Source organism: Pelecanus crispus, chromosome 17 (genome assembly GCF_030463565.1).
Source record: "Pelecanus crispus isolate bPelCri1 chromosome 17, bPelCri1.pri, whole genome shotgun sequence".
In the NCBI taxonomy this organism is placed as follows: domain Eukaryota; kingdom Metazoa; phylum Chordata; class Aves; order Pelecaniformes; family Pelecanidae; genus Pelecanus; species Pelecanus crispus.
In genome coordinates this window covers 2,450,934-2,478,633 of record NC_134659.1, presented here as the reverse complement: position 1 = coordinate 2,478,633, position 27,700 = coordinate 2,450,934, and the positions used below count along the sequence as shown (strand labels likewise).

The 27,700-nt window shown below is 60.1% G+C and overlaps 1 protein-coding gene across 1 annotated transcript; it reads left to right on the top strand.

The window, feature by feature from the left end:
• The first annotated feature begins 263 nt into the window (after positions 1–263).
• Positions 264–26,855, top strand: MAPKAPK2 (MAPK activated protein kinase 2). Its single transcript, XM_075722334.1, has 10 exons — positions 264–512; positions 21,563–21,702; positions 23,413–23,477; positions 24,237–24,316; positions 24,425–24,551; positions 25,062–25,137; positions 25,330–25,454; positions 25,760–25,845; positions 25,934–26,014; positions 26,319–26,855. The coding sequence occupies exons 1-10, from the start codon at positions 264–266 to the stop codon at positions 26,460–26,462; spliced, it is 1,173 nt and encodes a 390-aa protein (XP_075578449.1). The 3' UTR covers positions 26,463–26,855.
• The last annotated feature ends 845 nt before the right edge of the window (positions 26,856–27,700 follow it).

The following is a 27,700-nucleotide window of genomic DNA, read 5'->3' as shown; positions in this document are numbered from 1 at the left end:
CCGGGGCCGGCCGCGGCGAGGCGCTGACATCAGAGCCGGGCCGCGCCGCGCCGCGCCGGGAGGAGGAGGAGGAGGAAGGAGGAAGGAGGAGCCGCCGCCGCCGCCGCCGCACCGGAGCGATCGCTCTTCTCGGGGCCGGGGCGCAGCGGCGGGGGGCGGCGGCGGCTCTGCTGCTTCACCCCCCCCCCGCCCCATCGCGCTGCCGCGGGGCCCGCCCGGCCCGGTCCCGGGGCCCGCCCGCCGCGGCCCGCCCGCCGCCCGCCATGCTCTCCGGGGCCCCGCCGCCGCCCGCCGGCTTCCCCAGCCCGCCGCCGCCCCAGCCCCCGCCGCCGCCGCCGCCCGCCGCTCCGCCGCACGGGCCGCCGCCGTTCCCGGGGAAGGGCGGCCTGCAGATCCGGAAGAATGCCATCACGGACGACTACAAGGTCACCACGCAAGTGCTGGGGCTGGGCATCAACGGGAAAGTTTTGGAGATCTTCAGCAAGAAGAGCGGGGAGAAGTTCGCTCTCAAGGTGCGAAGGGGGCTCCCCCCCTCACCCCCCCCACCCCCTCCCCAACCCCGGGGCCGCCCTCGGGGCGGGGGGGCCGCGGCGGGGAGCGGGACCGGACGGGCGGCTCCGGGCTGCCCCCGCCCCGCCGGGCTGCGGAAGGGGCAGGAGGAGCGGGCAGCGATGGAGGATGTCTGCTGGGGGGCGGGGGGGGGGTCCCGGGGGGCGGCGGCGGCGGGGGAACCGGCAGCGACGGCGGTGGCCGGGAGCGGGGCCGGCCGGGACAATGGAGCCGGCTGCCGCCCGCCCGGCCCGCCGCGCTGCACGTTATCCCCCCGCCCCATTAAGAGCACCCAGCCGTGGCTTTGTAGCGTGAAAAGAAGCGAAACGCCGTCTCGGTGGCGCACCTGGGGCGGGGGGCGGAGGGGAGGGGAGCCCTCGGCCTGGGGCTTCGTGTCCCAAAACGCGGGGTTCCCCGCTCGGAGCGCCCCGCGGAAATGCGGGCGGTGGTCCCGGTGGTCCCGGTGTCCCTGCCCGGTGGCAGCTCTGCCCCGGCTCCGGGACACGGCGCGTAGCACCGAGCGCCCGAGCCCCCCGCTTCGCAAGGGGAATATTTCAGCGGTGTCGCCTCTACCCCTTTCCGCTCGAAAGACGCGTGGACGCATCGGGGCCGCAGAAGCGTATTTTGGCACGCGCTAGGCGACGGGACGGTTCCCTTGCTTTCAAATGAGCTTTTTTTTTGAGCGAAGCGGGGAGCGTGGCTCCCTGCCGGAGGGACTTTGGGAAGTTTGAATGGATTCACGACGCGGCAGGCGCGGCGCTGGCTGACGCGGGTACGGGCAGTCTGCTCGGCGGGAGCGCCGTGTTCTCTAGCGTCGATGCAATTTGCGCCCACACATGAGCTGTTCGAACCCTCGGCGTTACCCTGAGGCCTGCGAAGGCTGATAAAACCCCACCTAAATCCGTGACACCCCCTCCCCACTTTTGTTTCTAGAGCTGCCCATCTGTTGGTATCTGGGATTCCGAACCTGAATGAATGAATCAAGAAGCGGCTTTGGAGGCACAAGTCACGCCGCGGGGGTGGTGGGGTCGGCAAGGGAGGGTGCTGAACCCCTGCGGCGAAGGACGGGGTGTTCGGCAGAACAAAAAAAGTTTTGACTTTTCCTTTGGAAACGCAGGCATTTCTCACGAGCGGCTCCGCGTTGTGCTCCGGGATGACAGGTATTGTCATCTCGTTGGGCTGGAAATCAGCAAAATCCTCTTCTGTTTTGACAGACGGGCTCCTCCTCGCTTCTGCAGTTGAGTCGAGTGTTTAAAGCGCAGATTCCAGCAGTTCCCTTTTGCAGAGCTGAAAGGGGAAGGATGGCAGAGGAGACGGAACGCCGGCGGTTCCTCTCTGCCCCAGCACGGGTAGGGCGGCCGGGGCCCGGGGTTGGTGCCGTCACCCTGCCCGTAGAGGGGGTCAGGGTTTGCAGCCACGAGTCGTGTTGGCTCCCGGCCGTGCCGAGAAGCCTCTCGGAGCGCGGGACGTTGCGCTGTAATGTAGGAGGGTGGTGCAGAGCGTGCAGAGCGTCTGCGCGGCTCTTGGGGGGTGAGCTACCTTTGACGCTCGGTCTCTGTTTCGGAGAAGTGTTGGTCGCCTTTCCTGTCCCCTGCCCCGGCCTCTTCGCACGTCCCCGGCGGGGAGAGAAGAGTTTAGCTGAGCAGTTGGATGTGTCTCTGGCTTTTCAAAGAGCAGCACAGCTGCTACTGTAAGTGATTCCTTCCAGCCCCTTAAAAACTGCTACGCTGTGAGCTGGGGCTCTTGGCCGAGCCGGTGCGTGCCCGGCTTGCCCCGGTGGGCGGGAGCTAGAGGCTCGGGTTGTTTGGTTAGGATATTTGGACTGAACTGCCGAGCCCAAACTCGGCAGGGATGGCTGCCCTAGACGCCATGCGAGCTGACTTCATCCCCTCCTCCGGTACGCAGCCGGGATAACGTCTGTGTTAGAGACCTGCGGAGAGGTATTTGGATCTGAATTACTCATGGGCTGCATCAGCGTGGAAAGATGACCTAAAGCAGGATCCACAGAAGTGATTGCATCGAGTTGTCATGTTTCAGATGATGCTTAAAAGAATCCTGATGGCCCATTGCCAGACGCCACAGCTGAAACCTCTCTGTGCTGCCTGCTTTGGTTGTGCAGCAAGCCTTTCCATTTGGAACATTGCTCTTTACGTTTACTATTCCAAAATCCTGTAGAATAATGCAGTCCTCCACTGGAGGGGAAGCGATTGTGTCTCTCCCTGATATCAACGGTGTCTTCTGGTTATGTTTTGCTTCCTCTTGGATCATGAGCAACTATTCTGTTGCTAAACCTCTTTCTCCCAAACGGAGAGGTGCGTTTAGGGTAGGGTTTTGCCGAGAGTCGTTTTGCTTAAGCGAACTTTTCAGTGCTCTGGGAGCGTGTGAGCTTGGAGACACCGTTCCAGCAGCAGTGAAAACATTACAGCCAGTTTTCTCCTTCCAATGCAATAGTCCATGGCAGAGGCGCATCATTAAATAAAATGTGTGCGAGTTGATGCGTGGTAGTTTTATTTGCAGTGTACCTAGCTGAAAACAGGAGATATTCCTTTAGTTTTCTTACAGATCATTGTTGTTTATTTCGCTGGTTTCCCACCCCCAATTTTATTTTATTTTTTGGCATCGAGTGATACCTGAAGTGTGGCATCCCTGAATTATCCAGTGGGAAGCAGGCCACCGACGGTCCCAGTCACCCATGACTTGGCCCTGTTTGATGCGCGGTGATTTACTGCAGGGCGGGAACATGAAGTCCGTGGAGAGGTGATGAATGGGATTGCAATGCAAGGTCTAGGTGGTTTCTTACCCCTTTCTTCCTTGCACCTTGGTATGATTTTATTATTAGGCAAAATTAGGCTTGTAATTTCTGTAAAGCCTGCTGTATGTAGGTCACCGCTGACCTGACTTGGCGTTGTTCGCTGTGGTCAGGCTGTTGGCATTAGTGACGCAGGCTGTGACGGCGGGGCTGGGAGCGAGGTCTGTCTCGCCTACTGCAAATTCCACTTTTAAGACTGATCTTTAGGCAAGATACTGGGTTGATGGCTGGCTCTTAATTTGGCGAGGAAATCACAGGTAAGCCAGACCGGAGAGCGGGGGCCGGTAATAGCGGGTGGTGAGTTTTTCTCTGTTGTACGCCTCGCCTGATGGAGCTCTTCGTGGAGCAGGTTTCCTTTAAAACAAATTAACGAACCTCACTCCTAACCCCAACTTCAAAGCAGGAAATCCTCCCCTGGATTGGTGAGCTTGGAAGAGCTTCGCGGGGCCGCGGAGCAGCCCTGTTTCTGGAGCATCCTCGGTGCTTCGGGGCGTGTTTGCGAAACACTCTCGGTCTCGCTCTCGGCCTCATCAGATAATCTGTGAGCGATGGTTCCTATGATGGAGAAGGAGGAAGGACCCAGTACTTCTGTGGTTTATTATTCTTGTAAGATGCTTGTTGTGGGAATAGGGCAGGCCTCCCGTAGCTGATAACCGAGCAGCTGGGTGGATGAGCGTGTTCGTGTGGCTGGTGGCCTCGTGCTCTCTCTGCCGTCGTGGCTGGGGTTCTTTACAGAGACGTTGAGAGGAGCAAAGCACCCTGTTCCCCGTGGCTTCCCGCAGCTTCGTTTCGGATCAAATGCTTTGTCCCCCAGAAAGTCCAGCTGGAAAAATAACCCCTAAACGATGGAGTCGATGAAGATCCTCGGCTCACGCTCCTGGGAAACAACTTGCTGTGTGTCTGCTGTATTTCTGCTCCTCTCTCAGGCAGGGGGGAATTTTTTTTTTTCCCAATCTCTACCATGTATTTTATATAACCAGAAATGTCTTTGCTGTGGCCTTGTGTGCAAGCCATGGTTGAAAAGCTATGGAAAGTGTAGTGACATGACTGGGACTCGTCCAAGGCGGTGGTTTATTATCTCATTGACCAAAGGAGCCTACTGACTTGGGGTTTGAGTTTGTTTAAACAATTTAGGATTTGCCTTAATCTCTTCTAAATACATTACATGTTCTGAGCAGTCAAACCTACGACTGAGATGGGCTGATAACGGCCTGGGAGCAGGGGCTTGGTTTCTGCTTTGGCACATGCTCAGGAAGTGGCAGGGTTCTTCCTCTTAATAATAATCTAATGCCATCGGTCGCAGGCCTTGCAAAAGCAGATCAGTGTTTCCCACATTTTCAGAGGTGGGGAACTGAGATGCAGTGATTTACTGAAGGCCTTGCAGCCCATCGGGGCAGGACCGGGCTTAGGAGCTGAGCTGCTTGCTCTGGGCTGAATCCTTCACGGGCAGCCCTGTGCGCGCGTGTGACTTAATAGCCAAATACGGCCAGGTAAAATGCTTGATTTATCATTCACGCCGAGCTCCCGCTGGCCTTCAGCGAGGTTTCTGCCGGCTGCCAGCGCACGCGTCGGGAAAGCCCGATGTATAACAGCGCTGGGCTGCCGGGCTGCGGAGGTGCTGGCTCTGCCCCGGGTGGAGAGCGGGCGCTGAGCTCCGTCAGACACGTGTTGTCTATTCCAAAGCACCGTGCGTATTTAAAGCAGCGTACAAATAAGAATTTGAAGCTGTGCACCCTGAGAGCCGGGTCTCTGAGCGCATTTGGTAGGCACAGGTGATGAAAACTCCCAGAAAGTTCCCGCCTAGGAAGCCTGAAAGAGCAAATTGGTGACTCCTCTCTTCTCGGGAACCTCCAGGATGTGCGCTGGGATGTGATGGAGTAAACTCCTGATGGGCTCGCAGGGCGGTGCGGGTACGTGGGAGGCATCCGGAGGAGCGGCCGGGTCGGAAGCAGCAGTTTGGCCGTCCCTCCGGACGGGGAGCAGCGTGGCTCTGGGTTTGGCACCTGGCATCTCCTGAGCCTTCGTGTTGGGCTCACGTGCCCCACACCGGGGTGGTCCGAGGGCTTTGCAGCAGAGGTAGCAGCTGATGCTATTTTAAAACCCACCCCGTTGCTGGGGATCGCACTCTCTGCTGGAAGGCCTGGGAGAAAGAGCCCTCCTTCATTAAGAAAGCCTTTCTTCCTGCTAGCTCCGAACGTAACCGGCTTCCCGACCCGCAGACGGCCTCGCTCGGCCGCCCGCTGCAGAAGTCGGGCTCCTCTCCAAGCACAACTGGCCCCGCGCGTCTAGCCTCAAGTTGCAGCATTCAGGCAGCATGACCTCACCTCCTGGTTTCCAAGAATAACGCGCTGCCTCCCCTCTGCCGCGCCGGGGCTGTCTGCAGCGGGCAGGGGCGGCTGCTGCAGCCCGGCACGGGCCGGCTCTTGGGGCTCCGCTTTTGCTGGATGCCCCCAGGCAGCCCCGTGTCTGCCCCGTGCCGTGCAGCTCCGCTCCCCTGCTCCCCTTCGTGGGCAGGGCTGCAGGCAGCAGAGGCGAGGCAGGAACGGGGAGAGGGTCTTCAGGACCCATCCGAGCTTGCCGGTTGGTTTTGGAGGAGGGAGGGTTCGGGGAGGTGGATCCGCAAGGACCGGGGCGATCCCTCCACCAGCTGCACGGGAACACAGCTTTGCCTGGCTGCTCCCCAAGAAACCTGTTTCGAGCCCGGGCAGTCGCATTGAGTCAGCGTTTCAGCATGGTCCAGAGCTGCTGAGCATCGTGGTCACCTCTGGGGGTGGCGTTGGCGTTGGATTTTAAAAGCACCCGCATCCCACTGAAAGTGGGTCCCATCCCCTCCGTGGATGCCCCTCGTCTTTCATGGCTGCAGGATGCTGAAATATATTCTCCTTTCAGCTCTGGCTGGCACGAGGACCGTGTGCGTGACCGGTGCCTGGAGGCTCGTTTCGGAGAGGGCTCTCGTCTCTACGGCTGGTTCCCCTACGGAGGAGGATGGGGAGGAGGGCACGGGAGAGCGAGTCTGAATGCAGAGAGCTTTAACAGCCTGTTAAGCTGTTGTTTCTTTGTACCTTGTGGCTGAGTCATTTCAGAGATTTCAGCCTTTTAAGTTCTTACCGATTTGAGGTAGGGATTATAGCGACTGGCAGGTTTAATGGTTGCGTTAACTCGCTGTTTCCTTTGTGGCCCTGGGAAAGGACTAACGGGCCACGAGTCCCTGAGTGCTGGTAGATCCCCCTGACCTGAGAGGACCCGAAACACGAATTTTGCTGGAGCTGCTGTCGCTTGGAGGGCGCTGGGACGGTACCTGCCGTGGGGAGGGGGATACAGGACGGGGTACCGGTGCGGCCGCTCTCCGAGCGCTGCTGGGAGCACGCGGAGCTTCGCTGCGGCTCTGTCTTCAGGCTGGTGCTGCCAGGGAGGACGACAGCATCTTCCCGTGAATTAGGGCGTTACGTCAGTGCGCCGCTTTGCCGTGACAGCGTGCGCTCCGCCAGCGGAGAGGGCAGGTGAGCACGCTGGCTCGAGCGGTCTGCAGCTGGCACGGCGTTTGCCGTCATATGTAATGAGATTATTTAAGCCGTTGGCGTCAGGGCTGCATGTGATTATGTGCCTGGCTGTCCAGTGAGCTGTAACCTAAAGTAGAGACAAAGTCCAAAATGCAAACCCAGATCTGAATGTTCCTGGGGTGCCCAGCCAGGCTGGGACTTTGCACCTCTGCTCTTGCTAGATATCCTTGCCCGGTTTGGGCTGTAGATTTGGGATCATAGATTTGGCCTCATTTCCTTCACCGTCATAATTAACTTTGCTGCCTCGCTTCGTGTGCCCCTGGCTGCAGCCAGCTCCCCTGCGTGCTCCTCTTGAATTAAACCCCTCCAACTTTGCTGGCCCCAGAAGAGGGGAGTAAATTGGGCTCAGGGCCCTCGTTGCCGTATTCCTCTTGTGCCGAAACAGGCTAAATCTGTGTAACAGCAGGTCAGGACTCTGTGCTGTCCCTGTCCCAAGGGCTACGGCACCTCCTGGGTTTCTGTGGGGCAGATGCGGGTGGGAGCATCTTGCGCGGAGCGTTCAGAAATGGCACAGCAGTTCTGCCCGTCTGCTGTCCTCCCGGTGTCCTCTGGCCCTGGTATGCAGCACCGAGTTAGGGCAGCCTCTTGAAAGGCTCCTTGGACCTCCTGCCAAATGTGTGTTTTCGGGGAAATGCGGCTGGAACGTAAGCTGTGGCTGCTGTGGAAATTTGGCAGTGCGTCCCGCCAGCCTCCAGTTCCAGTAGCCGCAGCTTGTCGCTTCTCGCGCCCATGGGTGCGGGTGGGAGCCGGGTCCGAGCGGTGCCGCTCGGCAGCGGGGCTGGCATCCTGGGCATCTCAGCTGGGTTGAGGGGGGAAAGCAGATGCAATCAGATCCAAACAAACCAGAAAGCATGCATGTTATCCTCAGCCTAGTTTAAAACCAAAAATAAATAAAATAAAAAGCAGGGAGCTGGTCTGGTAACAGGGATATGTTTTTACTTTCAGTAGTAATGACAGCCTTATTGCATCTACCAGCTCAGTGTTTAAGACTGCTTCAGAACAGTTTTAACATATTATATTTCCACTTGTTTTAGCAGAGGCAGGGGCTGTGCTCGCTTGCAGGCAGCCCCGCTGCAGGTGTCAGCGCCCCGTCACCCGCAGAGTGCTGGCTCCCACGGCCCCGCAGCTCCCGTAGCCGCCGCTTTCGGCTGCGGCCGGGCTGCGGGAGCCGTCGCCGCCTGTAATAGCCCCCTCCTGCCAGCCCGCTCCCCTCCGGACTCTGCTGCGACTCCCTCTTCCTCTTCAGCCATTTCGCAACCTTGCTGCCCATTGCGCTGGGCAGATTGCTGAGAAAACCCGCGTGGCTCTTGCATAAGTGGCTCTGCCGCGGTGCTGGGAAGGGCGGTCTTGCCAGGAAGTTTAAACCTGGATTATCTCTTCGAAGTCATCGGAGCTGTGAGTCTGGTGGTTTTGGGTGGGTGCCTCCCGTGCCGCAGGCAGAGCAGCGCCGGCGCGGGGGCACGGCTGTTTCGGGGAGCCTGGGGGTGTTGCAGCCCTCGGCCAGGCAGCTGCCCGGGCTCCTGGAGAGGACATCTTCCCTGTGCTGGCCCAGGAGCTCGGCAGAGGCTTGCTGAGGCCTCTGCTTTTGTCCTCTGTGCTTTTCCCTGCAAGGAACGACCCCGTTCCCAGTGTGAGGGTCCATGTGTTTATGTTGGAGCAGGACCGCTGACGTCTCCCTCCCTGTCTCCCTTCCCACCCGGCGTATTCTACTTTGGGGAAGAATCTCCCAGTGTCTTTTGTTGCGAGGAAGAGCCGCTGATAAAGAGCTGCCAGGACGTGAGATGCTCTGTGGGTGGTGGGAGTCAGCAGGGAAGCACTCCAGGTCCTGGAGGGGTTTGGAAGTGTCCTGGTGCTCCTATTCCCCAGCTCCTCGCTGCTGAGGAGACGACCAGCCCGGCCTCGGGTGCGTGTTGTTAGAGATGTAAATACTGGGCTGATGAAGCCTGGGTGAGTAAGATGCTGAGGAGTTTATGAGCGGATTAAAATGTGGTCTTTGCATGCTGCTGAGCAGCAGCTCCGGCGCCTCCCGGGCGGCTGCAGGGCAGGAGGGCTGGGAGCGGGAGCTGCTCCCTGGGAGCTTCGGAGCAGATCTATGGCTCGTGCCCTGAGACACAGTCTGGAGGGGTGCCCTGGTTTCAGCTGGGATAGAGTTAATTTTCTTCCTAGTAGCGGGCACAGTGCTGTGTTTTGGATTTAGGAAGAGAATAACGCTGATAACGCACCGATGGTTTAGTCGTTGCTAAGTAGTGCTTATGCCAGTCAAGGACTTTTCAGCTTCCCCTGCTCTGCCAGGGGCACAAGAAGCTGGGAGGGGGCACAGCCAGGACAGTTGATCCCAACTGCCCCAAGGGCCATTCCATACCATACGGCGTCACGGGCAGTATGGAAACTGGGGGGGTTGGCCGGGGAGCAGCGATCGCTGCTTGGGGACGGGCTGGGCATCGGTCGGCGGGTGGTGAGCAATTGCATTGGGCATCACTTGCTTTGTATTATTATTACTATTATATTGGTATTATTATTACTACTACTGTTTTACTTTATTTCAATTACTAAACTGTTCTTATCTCAGCCCAGGAGTGTTTCTCACTCTCACTCCTCCGATTCTCTCCCCCGTCCCACCGGGGCAGGGGCGGTGAGCGAGCGGCTGCGTGGTGCTGAATTCCTGGCTGGGGTTAAACCACGACAGGGGGTTCACGGAAGGTGATGTTCTCCGTGTGCCTCAGCGTGCGGTGCTTTTGGCTGATACTCCTATTTCCGGGCTTCACCTCGAGGGACTGGAGGGCAGGGAGGGCTCTAGACCTGCGGGGTCTGGCTAACAAGCAAGGAGAGTTTTCTGGCTGCTCTCGGCAGTTCCCTCGGTTTTGCCAGGCTCTGGCAGTAAGGGCAGCCTGTGCTTGGCAGGTCAAGCACCTCTGGCTTTTACCAAAACAACCCTTTCGTGATTCTTTCTCCCCAAAGACTGTACTGAAACTACGGGGTGAACATCGCTGGAAGGAGGGTTTGGCTGGGACGTGGCGGTGGTGCCTCAAGGGTGTTAGTGACTTAACTCCTAACCAGTGATGAACATCTGGATCTTGTGCCCACCTCAAATCCCAGCCCTCCCAGCAGCCTTGGAAAGAGCCGTAAACTTCATTGCGGGAGAGATGGGAGTAATGCAGTGGGGGTGACGTTCATAGGGGCTGTTGAAGACTTAATTTCTCTCTCTTGCTTAGGAAACGGCAGCTCTGCTGACTCGAGGCGTTGCTCCAGGCTTTGCAGGGGCAGCTGGAGGGGAGCAGGGTCGCAGGGCCAGTGGCAATGCCAGCACCGCTGCCTGCTCGTGTGCCTCAGTCTGCTGCAGGGGCTGCACGGGGAAATGTGGGGGCTGCACGGGGAAACGTGGGGGCTGCTGGACCCCTCGGGTGGGCGGGCGGGCGGACGGCCGAGCCGCACAAAGGCTGGCCTGTCCGCTCTTTGGCTCCCCCCCCGGCCCTAAGCCCTTTTCGTGAATAAGCGGGATTGAAAAAGCTTAAATTCATACAAAGCAGGACCCGGGAGCCCCCGGAGAGAGCAGCTTCCCCCGGCCCACCCTGTGCCCCGGGGCTGCCTCTGCTCCCGGGGGGCCCAGTTAACGCTGCCCCGGGCTGCGAGCGTGTCCGTAAGGCTGTCCGTGCCGTGAGGTTTCCTTTCAAAGGCTGGCTATGGGAATGAACGAGATGAGCAGCCTGGCCTGCCAGGGGAACAGCAGGAGCTGCAGGAGTAGGGTTTGGTTTTTTTCTGTTAGTTTGCTTAAATGTCCCTGCTTTTATGCTTTTATCCCCTTTCCATTCTAATCCAGCAGGCAAAATGCATCCAAAGCGCTGGCTGGCTGTTGTATTTGGTTAGGAATCAAGGAGCCTGCTGGTAAATACGGTCTAGCAGTGGGGTACTGGGCATCCATGAGATCAGTGAGCCTCTCCCAGAGTGCGCGTGTGTTTGCTGTGTATTGAAAAGGTGTAAGCCCCCTGCTATCGACCCCTTGCTCTGTGCTGTTTTCTGTCGGGCAGGACTTTGCTGCGGGAGCAGCCTCCAGGGACTGGCGTTTCCCTCTCGGCAATGCCCGGGGGCAGAAGGTTTCTCCTCTGATGGTGTTTTTGGAGGCGCGTGCACCCAGGCGCGTCGTGCTGAGTTTTGCACACTTGTTGGCTGAGGTGCTTTGAGGTTACGGTGACCGGGATGCTGGTGGTCTGGGCTTCACCAAACCTCCCGGGCTTTGCGGCCACACGGCTGCTGGCAGCAGGTGCCGCGGAGGCTCTCGGGGCTGCCGAGAGCCTGGAGGGAGCTAATAATAGCCACCGTGTCCGGAGGGCTTTAATGAGGTGCCAGCAGGATGCGAAGAAGGGCTTTTTTTTTTTTTTTTTTTTTTTTAAAATAGAAACACAACTGTGTTTTTCTCCTGGCTGAAAGAGTTTAAGGATGGCTGGTGCAGAGGGAAGAGGAGCTGGTGGAGGAAGAGCACCCTGCTCGGCCCCTGGGGCTGGCGGGAGGCTCAGCCTTTCACGGCATTGCTTCGGGGTCCAGGATTTCCCCTAAAATACTGACTGCCGTGGTGGGTAAAGTGGGAGCGCGTGACCATAGGTCGCGCTGGGTCTCGAGTCTGGAGCGTGGCTTGGCTCCTAACGCAGGCGGGTTCATTGCAGACGGGCGGTCCCGCCAGCTCTCCTGCAGGGCCCGTTAGGTGCTGGGGGTGTGCAGCAGCCGTGCGGGAGGAGGAGGAGGAGAGCAGCCTGGGGTACAGGGACAGCCGCGCCGGGGCAGGGCGGCTGCGGCGAGCGAGAGCCACGAGCAGCCCCGGTCTCGGTGAGCAGCTCTGCCCGGGGGTGTTTCGGGGAGATGGCGGAGGAGAGGGAGGGTGGTGGGTGATGCGCACCGCCAAACAGCTCTTAATCACCCAGTGGGGTGCGATCCTCCCCTTTCCCTTTGCCCCTTCATTAGCATCCCTTCTCGTTACACGCCTTGCCGTGGGTCAGCTGCAGCCGCCCCTCTCCCTGCCCCGCGCGTGCCGGAGCACCGCCCGCCCTGCGCGTCCCCGGGGGTGGGCTCGTGCACCTGGCTGCATCGGAGCTGGCGGAGCTTTGTCTCCGTTTCGCTGTGGGAGAGGTGGAGAGAGGAAGGTGGGTGGTGGCTGCGGGGCCCCTGCCTCGCCGAGCGCCCGTGCAGACAAAGGTGTGTTACGAAATCCCCGTGTTGCTCCCGTCCTGGCCTTCCCTTGCACAAAACAAACCCTGCTGTCAACAAAAGCGGTAGCCACCCAGCATGGGAGCTGTTTGTGTCGCGCAGGGACGAGCCGCGCTCCCAGCCCCGAGGTCCTGGCAGCCTCCAAACCGCTTTGGCCATCACGTCTGGTGCGGGTGCAATGCCATCCCCTTGGACTGGCACCCCTCCGAAGGCTCCACGGTTTCATAGAATCATAGAATCGTTGAGGTTGGAAAAGCCCTTTAAGATCATCCAGTCCAACCATGAACCGACACGACCAAGTCTACTCTAAGCCAATCAAGGGTAGACTAGACTGAACCATGTCCCCACGTGCCACGTCTACCCGTTTTTTGAACACTTCCAGGGATGGTGAACACTTCCAGGGATGGTGGTCTCGTGTCCTGGGTGCTAGCTGCCGGGGGATGCTCCTCCCTGCAGGGATCGCCTGGCAAAGGCAGAGCTGCCGCCTCCGTGCCCTGCCCCTGCGTCGGGGGACTCGTCACCTCCGGGGTGACCTGGGCTGCCTGCGGCACCGCAGCCGGGTGCGCGCCCCTGGCCTCGTCTCGGGGGTGTCCGCTGTGTCCTGCCAGTGACAGAGCCCATGGCGAGGGTGAAACTCTGCTAAACAAACAGCCGCGGAGAGGGCAGAACGCTGCAGAACGTGCTGTCGTCACCGAGCTTCGAGGGCACGTAAACGAAATCCTCCCCAGGCTTGGCACTGGTGGAAGAAACGTGTCCTGAGGCCGTAGCGCTTCCAGCGCCGGGGCTGAACGGTGCTTCAGGAGTGGTTGGCCTCAGCGCGGCTTTGCGTTTTGGTTTTTGGGTTGGTGTTTTTTCCTTCTTTAAATATATAAAGAAGGAATTGTGGTGTTGGTCTCTTCTCCCAAGTAGCTAGCGATAGGACGAGAGGAAATGGGCTTAAGCTGCGCCAGGGGAGGTTTAGACTGGAAATTAGGAAAAATTTCTTTACGGAAAGGGTGGTCAGGCATTGGAACAGGCTGCCCAGAGAGGTGGTGGAGTCACCATCCCTGGAGGCGTTTAAAAAACGGGTAGATGTGGCACTTCGGGATATGGTTTAGTCTGGTCTACCCTTGATTAGTCTAGAGTGGGCTTGGTAGTGTAGGTTAGTGGTTGGACTGGGTGATCTTAAAGGGCTTTTCCAACCTAGATGATTCTATGATTCTATGATTCTCTATATATTTTAGCATATATCTATTTACACTGCTCCAAGAGCTGTGTTGAAAGGCAGCAAGCAGGACCACTGGGCTGGGAGGGGGTGGCAGCCGCCCCTCTGTCCCGCGGGGGGTCCTGCCCATGGGTCGACCCCCGAGAAACTTCATTTTTGGGCAGAGAGCGAGGCCGGCTGCCAGGGAGCGGTGGGTGTTTGTGGGGCTCCTGGCAGGGCTTTGTGGCTCCTCTGCTTGCAGGGGTGGGTCGGGGCGGTCCGAGCCTCTCCCCTAAATCGCTTCCAGCTTAAAAGGCAGCAGTTCTGGGATGTGGGTGTGGGCGATCCCCCCAAAGCCGTCCCTGGGGTTCGAGCTAATGGTGGGGTTGGGCAGGGTTGTCCCCAGGATTGCTGTGAGGCTGATGGAGCAAGGGACCCCAAAAGATGCTTCGAGCGCCTGGTGCTGTCCGTGGGCTGCGTGGCGGAGGCTGAGCCGGTCCTTCTGTCTGGCGCGTGGGGGAAAGCCCCCGGCCGCGGTGCCGAGGGCTGGCGGAGGCGGCACCGCGCTGTGCCGGCGAGCGGCGGTGCCGGCGTGGCGATAAGGGGTTTTATTTTTTTCTTCAAGCTGCGCCTGCGGGATGGAAGTGCAAAGGACATAGGTCAGCGCTAAGTTAATGGTTTACATTAGTGTTTACTTCTGTATTAATCACGCCCGTGACTATCGGCCACTTCCTATCATAGAAGCACATATGTGCACCTTTCCATTCAGGAGCTGGGCAGCTCCGGTAGGAAATCTAGCGAGGGATGGGGCTTGGGGAGGGGTTGGAAGGAGGAGCTGACCCCGGCCCTGAAGCTTTGCAAGGAGGCGGCAGTAAAGGGGAGCAGATCTGCTCGCCGCAGCCGTGTCTCACGTGAAGATGCCCGCCCCTCCCGTGGCTTCTTATTTTCCTTTCGCTTTGTGTCGTGCGGATAAAAGGCCCCGGCGGCTGTGTGTCCTTGGCGGGGGATGCGGTGGTTTGGTTTGCAGAGAGGGGTCCCTGAGCATCCCCCCGCCCCGGAGCAGCTGCCTCCCGCCCCCGCTCAGACCTCCTGGCCCGGCGTCGCCGTGGCTCCCGGTGGGAAGTGACGTCTCGGCTGCCTGTAGGAAGGGATGAGCTGGGTTGGGGCATTTTGGCCATCGTGACCCCCTTCGTCCCTGCTGGATTCACGGGGAGGTCCTGGCCAGGGCGGTGGCTCCATCGCTCCAGCCAGATCGGCTCCCGGGGACCTCCCGGGACGTCCCCCTGCGTGGCCGGGCACGGGGGCCTTGCTGACCGTGGCTAATGCCCGGGCCGAGCTCTTGGCTCCTGACGCCAGCGCCGGTGCCTCCTGGCGAGACGAGCGTGGGGCGAGTCGCTAAAACCCAGTGCTGCTTCTGATGGACGGGGAGAGGAGGATGACCCCAAAGCAAGAACCTGGGACTGAATGGGCCCCTGATTTTGTTTTTCTCAGATACGTGAAGCTGAAACTATTTATTTCTCTTGATTAGACACCAGCTCCAGCCTGCTGCTGGCGCCGTGAGTCAGTGGGGATGCTTCGTGCTGCCGCCTTCTTGCCATTTACCTGCTTTGACTTTTCCCGTGAGTTTCGCAGCCCCCTCCTGCCCGTCCCCTCCCGGTGTCCCCGCCGCGCTGGTGGCCCTTCCCTCAGCATCCTGGGCACCCGCTTCGGAGCCTCGGCTCCTTGCAATCGACGTGCCAAGAAGGTTTTTGCTGCTGGGAAATGGGCTCCGCGGAGCGGGGCCGGCCGGGGGGGGCAGCGCCCGGATCGCACGGGACGGGGGGCACACGGGCCCCTGGCAGGTGGCTCTTATTTAAGCCGGGGCCTCTCTTCTGCTCTTCGTCTTTGTGTGCCTGGAGAGGCTTTTGTTGCGGCCTGAAAAGGCTGAATAGCCGCTGCATCTGTCGTGGGGTGAGGAAATGCTCAGCAGATGCCCTGGGGAGGAGGGGGCCGCGGGGCGGGGGGTCCCGAGCATCCCCCCGCCGTGGGCACAGACCCCGCCGGAGCTGCGGGCAGGGGAGCTGGCGGCACGGGGGTTGCGCAACTGTTGCGGGCGAGCGGGGCCCCGGTGCGGCGGCTCTCCTTGTGAAAGCGCGGCGCAACGGCCGCCTCTTCCTTCGCCCCGTTCCCATCCTCCGCCCCGTTGCAAAATCGCCCGCAGGAGCAGGGACGAGGCCGCCCGCTCCGACGTCCGTCAGCGCGCTGGCTGCTTCCGGAGGGGTTTTTAGCTCGCCCCTCGCGCACGCAGCCTCTTCGTGCCTGGCTTGGGGCTTGTCTCCGGCCACGCGGTGGGAAAGCTTTCCCTGGCTCCGGCTCTTCCTCCGAGCGCTCCGGTAACTCAGGCTCGGAGAATGCGGCCGAGCAGCTCGAACGTGTGTGTCAGTTTGCGTTTGCTCGGCCTGAACTGCGTCGCCAGGCTTGCTCCCCGTTTGTAGCTCTGTCTAATCCGAACGATTCTCTCTCCCTGGGACGCTTTTTCCAACCTCTCCATCTTCCCTGAGGCAAGTGGACGTGGAGGATGGAGCCATTAAGGCGCAGAGCGGGCCGCGCTCGTGTCCTGCCCGGACGGTCGAAGGTTCAGCATCCGCCGGGGCACGGCTGGCGCCAGCCGCCGGCCCTCCAGAAGGGCAGCTGCTGGCTGGTCCCGCCCTGCCTCGCGAGCCGGGAGGCCCCCATGAAGCCATCTCCGTCAGGGAGCAGCAGCCACCCTTCTAAATAGGCACCGCGGCGTCACGCCGCGGGTCGTGGTGGCCGCAGGCAGCGGGGATGGGGTTAATGCAAAGCTTTATGTAAGAGCCGCGACGACGTGGGCGAGGTTTCCTGAGCCCCGCACGTTTTGTCATTACTGCCTTGTGACTGAACCATGAATTTCCCTGCGTTCGGTACCATAATTGCTCTTACGGGCTTTGGGGCTCGTGGTTTTATTTCTCTCCTGTAGCTCCTAAACAGTAAAAGTGGAACGAAGCTTTGCTGCTTCCGTGCCCTTCTGCTGCTTGCTCCCTCCGAACGGTCTCCAGCAGAGGCTGGAGCAGCTTCGGGACTGTGGGGCGGTCACCCGGGGGCTCCCCAAATGTGCGGGCGTTGAAGGCAGAAGAAGGACCCACAGGAGCTGATGGGCCAAACCCAGGTCCCCCAGCGCGGGGGGCGGCGGGGGTGCCTTCCTGGCGCTGCGAGGTGGGAGCAGCACGCGCAGAGCATCCAGCGCCGGCTCTCCGAACGTGGTAAGCAGCTGATGCCAGTTGGCAACCGGTTCACATGGAAAGATTAGAAGAGGAAAATCCTTTGAAGAAAAACCCTTTTGCTTTATTAGGAAAAAATGCTCCTTGTGCTGTGCTAGCCCGGTCAGGGGAACCCGGAGCCCACGCATGCAGTCCAGGCAGGGGAACCTCTGCTTTGCTCCCCCGCCGATAACTCGGGAGGATGACAGCCTGCCTTTCGTTACTGTAGCTTTATTTTTATTGCAACTTAAGAACAGTTTATTTTAACCCCCCTGGTGCGGACAGGTCCTGAGGGGAGCTCTTCGGGGCGGCGTGGGCGCGCTCCTGCAGGTCCTGCTGCAGGAGGCCGTCGGAGGGGCGGCTGCTGCGCGGGCAAGGCACGCAGTGTGTGCTGGGAGCAGAGGTGAATTGGGTGTGAGCAAAATACACACGGAAATAAAAATACCCTGCCTGCAAGAGCAGCTGGAGTGCCCGGGGTGAGCGTGGAGCCAGAACAAAGAGGGGCAGCCCTGGAAAATGAACAGCTCGGCATGTCGGTATGTGCCTGATCCTCAGTTTTCATGGAAATTGCCGGTGGGAGGTGAGTTTTCCCTTGCAAGCTCTCGGACAGGGCCGTCTTGCCAAGCCAAGCCAGCGCAGCGCGTTCTCATGGCTCGCCGAGGGGCTGCGGGGGTACCCATGGCGAGGAGCAGCGGGACGGTGTCGTTTGGGACCTCCTGCCGTGCCAGTGGAATCGGGACATCTTGGGCGAACCTGCCGCGATTCATGGCACATCCTCCCAGGAGGAGGCGGCGAGACTGAATCAGTGGTGGCTGAGGACGCGCGCAGGCGAGGAGATGCCAGCGTGGGTGGCTCCAGCCCCCTTGTTTTCTCTGGCGTCGTCCTTTGCTGCGCCCACCCGCCTTCGCCGCACTCGGCGCGAGACGCTGGGGGGCAGATTCAGCGTGACGTGCTGCCGAGCGAATGGCACGGAGCCCCCCCGTCCTTGCATTTGAGCCGAAGCCTGTTTTCGACGGCCGTGGGGACTGGCAGGGCTGGCTGGAGCCCGCTCGGTTTGCAGCCCTGCTTCTCGCGCCGCGGAGGTGGCTTGCATGGGTTTGGGTTTGCTGGATGGGTGCTGTCCCCCTGCAGACACCCTGATGAGCTGTTTTGCTTTCTGGAGCCGCTTCCAGGGTTTGTCTTTCAAAGGTGGTGAAAAACCTGGAGCTGCTGTGGGAGCCCGGGAGGAGCCTTTGCTGCCGGGGGGGTCCCGAGCACGCAGGGGCAGGGGCTGGGCTGAGCCGGCCGCTGACAGGGCCGGCTTCGGAGCCCTCAGCTTGAGGGTTTTAGTGAAGCTAATGAGCGCGTTTAGCTTTGCGCATAACTAATTTCTCTCGCAGCGTGTAATGGCTCCTGGGGGAGCTGGGCTGAGCCAAGGCACAGGATGGCAGCAAACGCCGTCTGCCGAAATCTCAGAGGTGTCAAGCTGCTGCGAGGAGAGCTGCAATGTGGCTGAAAGCTGAATTTCCTCCCTAATGGCAACGAGGGCAATTTTCCCTGCTCTCCCTCCTTTCCTGCAGGCAGGTGGGGAGCGGAGACGGGACGGTGCAGGGCTCTCGGGCGGCGCGGCTGTCCCCCGTCCCACGCGGCATCGAAGGGACGCCTGGACACGGAGGCGCACTCTGATGAGAAGAGGTTTGGAGCCTGTGCCAGCTGCAAAGCTAACATCTAAAGCACCGAACCCGTAAAGGGAAACGCACACGACTCCTCTGTGTGCGACACCTGGCTTTGCTCGGGGGCGGTGGCTGAGCCCCCTGCGCGGCGCTGCCCTTGCCCCTTGTCCCGGGGACGCTTGTGTAACGCCGGGATCTGGTTACTGCCCGCTGCGGTGCCCGGGCTGCTGGGCTCAGCTGCCGCCCCGCTGCTGGAGCCCTGCGCTGCTGCTCCGGTGAGAGCCGAGCAGGTACTGCAGCGCTTCCCATCTGAAATAATGCAGTTTGATCTCCAAGGAGCCCTCCCTTGGAAGGGGAACAGGAGATAACGGAGATGGAAGAGCTGAACTGAGAGCAGCTGTGTGCTGTTGGGGGTTTCTAGCGGGTTGTCCATCTGCTGCCATCTCCCCTCTGCAAAGGGTTAACTCTGGATTGTGCTCTGGATTACTGCGGTTGCAAAATCTGCTTCTGAAGCCAGTGGGAGGGCACAGTGGCCCCAGGCTGGTACCCTCAGCTGGGGTGGGATGGGGGCAGCTCACCCTTGCTGAACCTCAGGGAAACACGAGGTGCTTTTCCCATTCCAGCCTCCTCGCTGCAAGCCAAGCAATATAAATCTTTCTGCCCTGGATACTGGAGCTAAATTAGGGACCTGGGCAGTGTTACCACACACACCCAAATATGTTTGATGCAGAGTTCCCGTGACCAGAGCAATGCCAGGATATCACCCGCCGGTGGTTTCACTGCTGACTGTGGCCGAGGAGCGGAGGAGGGAGCGGGAGGGAAAGTTGTCGGCTGCGGGAGCTGTCGGCTGCCGCCTGAAGAGGAGAAATTGGTGGAAGCGCTGCCTTCGCCCTGCCTGGACCAGGAGCAAACGGTGTTTTCCCACCCCTGCATTGTGCTCGGCACGTCCCCAGCTACGCGGGGTGCGGGGAGCCGGTGCTTTGTGCCGAGGGCAGGATGGAAGCTGTGTGGGTGCGACGGGTGACACTGAGCCCGTGGGTTGCTTCTACCATGGTTTGGGCATCGCCGTGTCCCTCCTGCATCCCCCTGCAGTGGTAATGGCCTTCCCCACGCAGCCTCATTGCATCTGGCCTTCGGCTCCCCATCGCGCTGCTGTCTCCCGCCACCGGGAGCATTTCCTTAATAAACCAAATCATTCTCTTTAACGAGGCTTAATCTGCTCCTCTCCCAGCCGGGCGAGCGGCCTCTCCATCGCCTCGCCATCCCGCGGCTGGCAGGGGAGCGGAGGGAGGCTGGCTGGCGGTGCAGCTGAACTGCAGCCAGGGCGTTTGGAGAGTGCTGGGCTAGCTGTTTGCTCGCCTGCGGGTACCTGAGCACAAAAGCAGACGTCAGGGCTGTGCTGGTACAGGTAATGGAGGCTGCTGCCTCCTAGTTCATTAGAAGTACAATTAAGCTCCTTTAAAAGCGCTCTGAGTGACCTCTGAAAATTGGATACATATTTCTGTACATCTCCTGTTTGTCTTGTGCAGAATGATGTTAACCGTCTGCTTCCTGCTGTTCAATTTTCCCAGCACGTAATTACAAATTGTTTTTTTTTTTTTTCTCTTCAGCTTCCTGGCTCCCTGCACCAGGCTCTTCGGAGCGGAGCTGCAAATAACCAAGCTTTTCTCCAGGCCCCTTCCCTGCCTGCGTGGCTGCTGGGGGGGCTGGTGCTGCGCTTGCTTACAGCTTCGGCAGGATCTGGTTTTTAGGGTAATTAAAGCAATAGAGGAGCAAGGAGGGGCTGTCCAGCCTCCTGCCCTGCCTTCCTTTCTCCCTGCGGCTGTTGATGCAAACGATGTCAAACGGTTGTGCGAAGGGTTGCTTGGCCACGTTGGTCTCCGCTGAACTTCCAGATGGTTTCATGCCAGAAGCCACCCCGCGCCCCGTCCACCGGCGTGGGTCTCCTCCGCCTCGGGAAGCGGGAGAGCTGAGAAGATGGGAGAGGTGTGACGGAACGCCCAAGTTTCGGGGTTACCGGTGGGTGGCCGAAAGGCGCATCCTATTCGTCCCTTTCCCCGTGGCAAAGCGCAAACGCTGTCGCAGGCAGGAATGCAGATTGCCGTTACTCTGCCAGGGCTCACGTGGGTGCCATCAGCGGGCGTTTGCTTTATAAACAGGCAGTGCGCATCTTTTGGGGCTGCAGCGAGCGTTAACCCTTGTTCCTGTGAAATCCCCCCTGCGGCAGAGGGGTCCTTGCCATGCGCTGGGCACCGTTTCGGGTCCTGCCGGCCAGCGAAGCATCCCAGGGCCTGACGCTCCTCCGCTTGCCGGCTGGGCGCTCTCCTTCGCCGAGCAGCCCCGGGAGCTCGGCCGGGAGAGGGCAGAGGGGCACGAAGTACGTTTCCGTGCTGTCTTGGTAAAATCACCGAACCCGCTGTGTCCGGCCGATGCATGCGGCAGGTGGGGATGCGTTTCCACGTGCCCGCTGCCGCACCGAGGTGCAGACCTGCTCTGGGGTGTTTCGCTGAGCCCGGCCCCGAGAGCTGCCGGAGACAGGAAGGAAAATGAACTATGCTCAAGATAGACACGTTTGTTGCTCTATATTTAGGAGTATAATAATTAAGGGTGGTTGTTTATCCTGACAAACATGGTAATTAATAGTCTGTGGCAGACGAGCAAATCCTTCCTGCACCTGGGAACTGTGAGTTGTCTCTGGGAAAGGCGAGGGCCTCATCAAAGAGCTGCTGCTGCTTGTGAGAAAAGCTGCTATTTAGGGAACATCTGGCTGTTTGCTTTGTCCCCTCCCCAGGCACGCGCGGCTGGGTGCTGGTGGCCTCTGAAGCGAGCGTGCTTTCGTGCCTGGCCCGTGCGTAAGGGCGCAGAGCAGGAGAGTCCCGCGGAGCAGAAGGCTGACGTACGGGGAGGGGGTGGGTGGGCAGCGCTGCCAGGGCGCTGCGGAGGGGAGAGCGGGGGTGCTGGTGGCACCCAGGGGTGCAATGGGGTGGGTACCAGTGCACAGAAGCTTGTTCATAAGTGCAGTAGGAAGCCTTGTGGGTTGGTGGCACAGGCTGGCTGGGCACCAGCGAGGCATCTCGCCGGGCAGGGAGGTGGCAGGCAGCCGGGATAAGGTTTTACCAGCCTCGGAAGGGAGGGCAAGAAGCTCTGAGGACTGGCAGCTTTGCGCTTTTCCCACTAGATGGGGATGGAGGCATTGCACAGAGCGCACGGGAGCTCGCCCCGGTGCTGCCCGCAGAGAGCACCCGCGCTTGGCCGTCACCGCTGCGTCTTCTCCGGGTGGGCACCGTGCCAGCTGCCCGGCAATCCTGGGGGGGCTCAGGGCTCGGGGCTGACGGGGGGTCTCGCTTCTCTCGCAGATGCTGCAGGACTGCCCGAAGGCCCGCAGGGAGGTGGAGCTGCACTGGAGGGCATCGCAGTGCGCGCACATTGTCCGCATCATGGACGTCTACGAGAACCTCTACCAGGGGCGGAAGTGTCTGCTCATCGTCATGGAGTGGTGAGTCCCCGGCGCTGCCGCTGCGGGTGGGCTCTCCGCACCGGAGCACCTGCAGCGCCGTGGGGTGATGCCAAAAGAGGGGGTGAGCACCTTCCTGCACCGCTGCCGGGGTGCTGGGGACCCCAGGGAGGTGCTGTGCTGGGGGAAGCAGCCCGCGAGCCGTAGGGATGCAAGCCCTGGAAGAGGTGCTGCACCACTGGCGTTGGAGGGATGGCAGGAGCTGCGCTGGCTCTGAGTCATTCTGAAAACTCACTTGGCTGTTGGGAGGCTTCAGGCCTGTGGTTCTCACTACAGCTAGATCATAACCAAACTCGCTTTGGCCATTGAAAGGCGGGGTAGTCACCGAGTTCCGGGCACCCCAACAGCCTGCGGTGGGGTCTGCTGGGCAGCACGCAGCCGTGCCGAGCTGATGCATCTCTCAATGCCGTTGCACCTCTTGCAGCAGCATTTGAGTGACTCTGATTTGGGTAGATGTTTGATATAACCTGGGGAGGAGGAGGAATGAAGGGGAAAGTATTGAAACCACATCCCAACCGCAGCTGTGATTTGATGCAGCTTCCTTGCCAAAACCTCTCCTCTGGCAAGCTGGTAGGTTGCCTGGGGGGGCAGCGGGTGCAAGGAGCGCTGTGAGCAGCGCCAGGGCAGGCGGTACCGCAGCTGCCCGAGCGGCTCTTGTGTGGGAAGAGGCTTCTGAGAACCGTGCCGGGACGCTGGGCAGCCAGAGATGGCAAGGGTTTGTGCGGCGCATCTGCTTGTGTGGGAAGAAAGCAGTCTGAATGGTAGGAAACGAGTTCCCGGGGCAACAACAGCTCCCTGCAGCGTGTGTCTGCGATAGCTCCCCGCTGTCCGAGGGATGCTCTGGGTGTAATGCCCATCACAAGGCAGCGTTTGACTTTCAGCGTGAGCACGGTGTGTCTCCTCACGCGCTCTGTGCAGCGGTCGGCCCTGGCAGCTGTGCGCTATCTGTATTGCAGATGTGCTGCGAATGTGAAGGGCGCTGGCAGGAGATGCTATCTGCACCGGGAAAGCCAGAAACTGTTCCTGCTCGAGTTAGATAAGGCAGGGGCAGGAAGCGCCATTATCCCTGTTCTCATGGAGGATTATCCCTGATCTCACTCCTGATCTCCCTGGGAGCCGAGTTTTCCCTTAGGGTACCTAGGGAGCTTTTGGCTGGGGAGGGAGCCGTGCCAAGGTTTCCACGGTCCTTCTCCAACACCTGACGCGAGAGTCTGCTCTGCTGCAGCGGGGTTTGTCTCTGCCTCCCCCAGCCCATCGGGGAGCCCGTGTCAGGGCTGCTGACACCTTGCCTGTGCCGCGATCTTTGCTCAGCACTTCCGCACGGGGTTAGTGCGCCGGCAGGGTGGTTGGCTTGTGAGCTAAATGAGGCCAGGCGTGCCGGGAGCGCGCTCGCAACGTTCGAGCCACGTTTGCTGTCTTTACTGTAAATGTGTTTCTGTGGGCTGGTGGGGAGACCACGTCCGCTTGCACGCAGCGTCTCTGCCGCCAGCACGAGGCCTCTGCCCTGCTCATTTCTGGAAGGAGGAGGCTCTCAGACGCCCCGTGCCCAGAAGCAAGGGCTTGGATGGAGAAGGGGTTTGTTTCTTGCTGAGCTTGTGCAGCTCCTGGCTGAGCATCAGAGGTTTCGGTACTGCTCACACCGGTGTGTGACACGGACGCCGCAGCACCTAACGCTGCCTGCTTCTCTTCCAGCTTGGACGGCGGGGAGCTCTTCAGCCGAATTCAAGACAGGGGAGACCAGGCCTTCACGGAACGGGGTACAGAACCCCTGGGGACCTGGGGTTTTGTCTTTGGACCATTTCTTGCTGTTTATAGGAGTGTCGCTGGCCCAGCTCATTCCCTTAATCGCTCATTTGAATCCCCAGCAGGGTTTTGCTCTTGGGGAATGAGGAATGGGGGTGCAAGTGGCCCTGCTTTTCACGCTCACCTGAGAGAAGGGTTAGGGGCTGTTTTCTCAGCTGCCCCTGCGCATTGTCCATCCCACTCCGGCACAGGCAGGAGCTTCAGTGACCTTTGGAAACACCCACCCCTCTCCAAAAAATGGAGACTGGGTCCTGTGGTTCTCACAGATCTCATGAATCTCATCTCCTCTGCTCCTGTGGCCAGGAAGTGTCCACACAACCCAAACCCTCAGCCCGTTGCCCCCACATCCCAAAGGGACAGCTTTCCTGGCTGGTTTTCCTGGGGATTTGGGGTCCCTAGCAGTGCTGGGGGCTCGGTCAGGCCCCCCCAAGCAAGTCCCTCCCTGGGGCTTGTGCAGTTGGGTTCTTGGCATCAGCGGCTGGAGCCTGCCCCATCTCATCTCCTGGGAGTTTCTCTCCCATTTGCTGCAGGCTCCTGACCCGGGGGTGGGTGCTGGGTGGGGGGCTCCTGCTTGGAAAGGGGGACTTTGGGTAGAGGAAACCCCTTTGGCCTGAGCCGTGCTCTTTGACTCCTGGTCTGAAGAGTAACCCAGGGAGTGGTGCTCATTGTAACCTGCGTATAAAGGCTTCTGATGGGTTTTTTTGCTGCTTCAGAGGCTTCAGAGATAATGAAGAGCATCGGGGAAGCCATCCAGTACCTACACTCGATCAACATAGCGCACCGGGACGTGAAGGTACCGTGCTGCATGCTCGCCCGGCGGTGCCAAGCCCCGCTTGGCCCGTGACAATGCCGAGGCTGCTCCGGCCCTTCCGCTCACTTCTTCTTCCCTGTGTTTTCACAGCCAGAAAACCTCTTGTACACCTCCAAAAGGCCCAATGCTGTGCTAAAACTCACGGACTTTGGCTTTGCTAAAGAAACCACCACGCACAACTCCTTGGCCACTCCATGCTACACGCCGTACTACGTGGGTAAGTGGCTGGGGGGTCTGAGCTTGCAGGTTTGTGGCGCTGGAGGGCAGAGCCGGGGAGGTTTGGATGGTGCCACGCGCAGCCCATCACCTCTGCATCCAGCCTGGAGCCTCAGTCGCAGCATGGAGCTGGGCACGACTCCTCTCTGGGATGCTTGGGACTGGGGGCTGCTTTGGGTGCAGGTGGGTGCTGTGTTTGCTGCTCGCCGGTGCAGGACGGGCTGCTCCGAGCGTGGTGTCGGTGTGTGCAGCCAATACGTCCTGTACCCGTGCCGCTGCCTCCCTTGCGTTGCACTCGAGACTGCGAGGTGGCACCACCCGGCACCGCTCCTGCCTCTGCTGCCTGCGTGGCCATGCTGGAGCCGGTGCGGCAGCGCTCGCGCCGCTCTGAGCAGGGCCGCCGCGACTGCACCGAGCTGCCGGCAGCTCTTTGGCGGCTCCGTGGGATGCTCGGATCCCTCTCGCCTGGTGCTGCCGCTTTGACTCAGGACTTTGTTTCTTTCTTTACCAGCCCCGGAGGTGCTGGGCCCAGAGAAGTACGACAAGTCCTGCGACATGTGGTCCCTCGGGGTCATCATGTACATTCTGTAAGTCCGACGGGTCCCTCTGCGTCCCGCTGGGGTCAGAAGCGGGGATGCAAATTTTGAGCTCGTCTGCTGGCTGGCGGGGCCGAGCCTTTCCCAGTTGCACTGCTCCTGGCACTGCCCCGTGCCCCGCAGGCGCTGCTGGCGAGGGTTTTGGGGCGAGGCGTTGACTCTCTGCTCCCTCTCCCCGTGCAGGCTGTGCGGGTACCCCCCCTTCTACTCCAACCACGGCCTGGCCATCTCGCCCGGCATGAAGAAGCGAATCCGAATGGGCCAGTACGAGTTTCCCAACCCCGAATGGTCCGAAGTGTCGGAGGAAGGTAAAGACGGTCCCCGCGATGGCTTGTCCCCGGGCTGAGGTCTCCGTTTGGGGTCAGCCCTGTGTCCAGCCCCGCTGCGAAGGCTGGGGGAAGCCTGGGCGCCTCGTGGGTCACCTCTCAGTGATGCAGCACCTTCGCCTCTTTGCTCGAGAGGGTTTTGCGGAAGGGTTTGACCAGGGTGAGGTCTGTGGCGCGGAGGGGACGGGAGGCACGTGCAGGCATTTTGGGGCCGCTGGCGTGGGTTGGAGCGTGGGGAGAGCCGTCCTGGGATCTGCTGACGCCCAGCCCTGCGCACACCCTTGCAGTTAAGCAGCTGATCCGCAACCTGCTGAAGACGGATCCCACCCAGCGCATGACGATAACGGAGTTCATGAACCACCCCTGGATCATGGTGAGTGCAGGGTTGATGCAGCAGCGGGACGGGGGCAGGATGGGGATGCCTGCGGCTCTCGGCTGATGCTCCTCCGCTCCCTCGGCAGCAATCCATGCAGGTGCCCCAGACCCCGCTGCACACCAGCCGCGTGCTGAAAGAGGAGAAGGATCTATGGGAGGATGTGAAGGTAAAACCTCTCTCCATTGCTGGCTGAAACGCTCTGTGCCCCGGGTGCCATCTGGGGACCATCCACCCCTGCCTTCTCATTGCAAACCGGGCTCGTTCGGGCTCGGTGCGAGTGTGCTGGCTCCCGGGGAGATCTGCGCTCGGGAAGGGGCTGGAAAAATTGGTGGTGGGACCCTTGGCCCCTGCTGCAATTTGTTCCCATTGGGGGCAGGAGGGGGGGCGGCGGCCCTGGGGGTCCCGGGGGGCTGCGGGCTGTGCCCACGCGGGGCTTTGCTGACGGTGCTGCCTGTGCCGCCTGCCCGCAGGAGGAGATGACGAGCGCGCTGGCCACCATGCGAGTGGACTACGAACAAATCAAGATCAAGAAAATCGAAGATTCCTCGAACCCTTTGCTGATGAAGAGGCGGAAGAAAGCAAACCCCACCGAGCCCGCCGCGCTCCCCCACTGAGGGTGCCCCGTGCTCGCCGGCCCTTGAGAAAGCAATAACTATATATATATATATTTTTTAAGAAAAAAGACAAAAAGAGACAGACTGTTATATCAAGCGCATGGAATTCAGACATTTATACCAGACTAGTTATTTTTAGCTACTCACCTGTGTTTCTGACCTTTCTGGAGCAGGCGGTAAGATCCCCCCATCAGATCCACACGCTGTGGCCGGGGGTTTTGTCCTGTAGGTGAACGCTGCCGATAATTGGATTTTTTTTTTTTTCTTTTGTGAAACAGTTCTGATTTTTTTTTTTTTCTCCTTCCTTCCTTCCAAAGACATGGAAATTCCTGTGGTGACCTTTTTAGGCTATATAACATATAAATATTTTTTAAAAACTACTGTAGAGCTGAAACCCAGACAGCGTGTTCCCTGTGTGGATGCTGGCTAGAGATGGGCTGCGGGCTCGGGAGCGGGTCGGGGGGACGGGGAAGGGGAGCTGCCTTCTCCCCCGTCCCGCTGTGCATGGCAGGGCTGCCCTGGGGGGGTCCCTGTGGCCGCCGTGGTTTTCTGCTGGCCTGGAAAACGGCCGCTTTTAAAGCGCGATAGCCAAAAACACCCCCAACCCCTCCGTGGCCTGGAAGCCTTGAGCCTACCCGGCGGCACGCAGGGCTGCCCGCGAGCGCCGTCTGCGTGGCTGTCTGTCTGTGCGTGGGGTGTGCGTCGTGTCCGTGGGCGCGGAGCTGCCCGCGGCTCCCCCCTGCACCCCGTTCCTGTGCCTGGAATCCAGTTCTGACCTCAGGGGTGGATGGGGGGGCCGAGGTGCGAGGAGGAGGAGGCCGGTGCCCCCCCGCTCTGCGGGAACGCGGGGAAAAGACGCTTCCCCGCCGCCTCCGCCCGCTCCTGCAGCCCCCGGCTCCGGGGCAGATGCCGCCCTGGGGGTCCCCAGCGAAAAGCGGGTGGCATGGGGAGGGGGCAGATGGCGCGGGGCCGGAGCTCCAGCTGGGACGGCAGCGCTGCCCCCTCCCTGGCCGGGGCTGGGGGTCGGGCTGCCCCTCCCGCGCCGGCTCCCCAGGGACCGGGAGCGATCCTCTGCTCCCGGGAGCGGGATGGCTGCTCTGAAGTCTTTAGCCATGAATAATTATTATTATTATTATTATTATTTGTCACAATGTTTCACTGCGTTAAATGTGTTCGAATGGGGAAAAAAAATTTTTTTAAGGCAATGTTTAGTTTTTAGGTGATCTTTTAGACACTGT

Excerpts from the sequence above, each read along its gene's own strand:
- MAPKAPK2 (XM_075722334.1), top strand. The coding sequence starts at position 264 with ATGCTCTCCGGGGCCCCGCCGCCGCCCGCCGGCTTCCCCAGCCCGCCG. Across the intron at positions 21,703-23,412 it reads CTGCTCATCGTCATGGAGTG|CTTGGACGGCGGGGAGCTCT; the intron begins GTGAGTCCCCGG and ends CTTCTCTTCCAG. Across the intron at positions 24,317-24,424 it reads TAGCGCACCGGGACGTGAAG|CCAGAAAACCTCTTGTACAC; the intron begins GTACCGTGCTGC and ends GTGTTTTCACAG.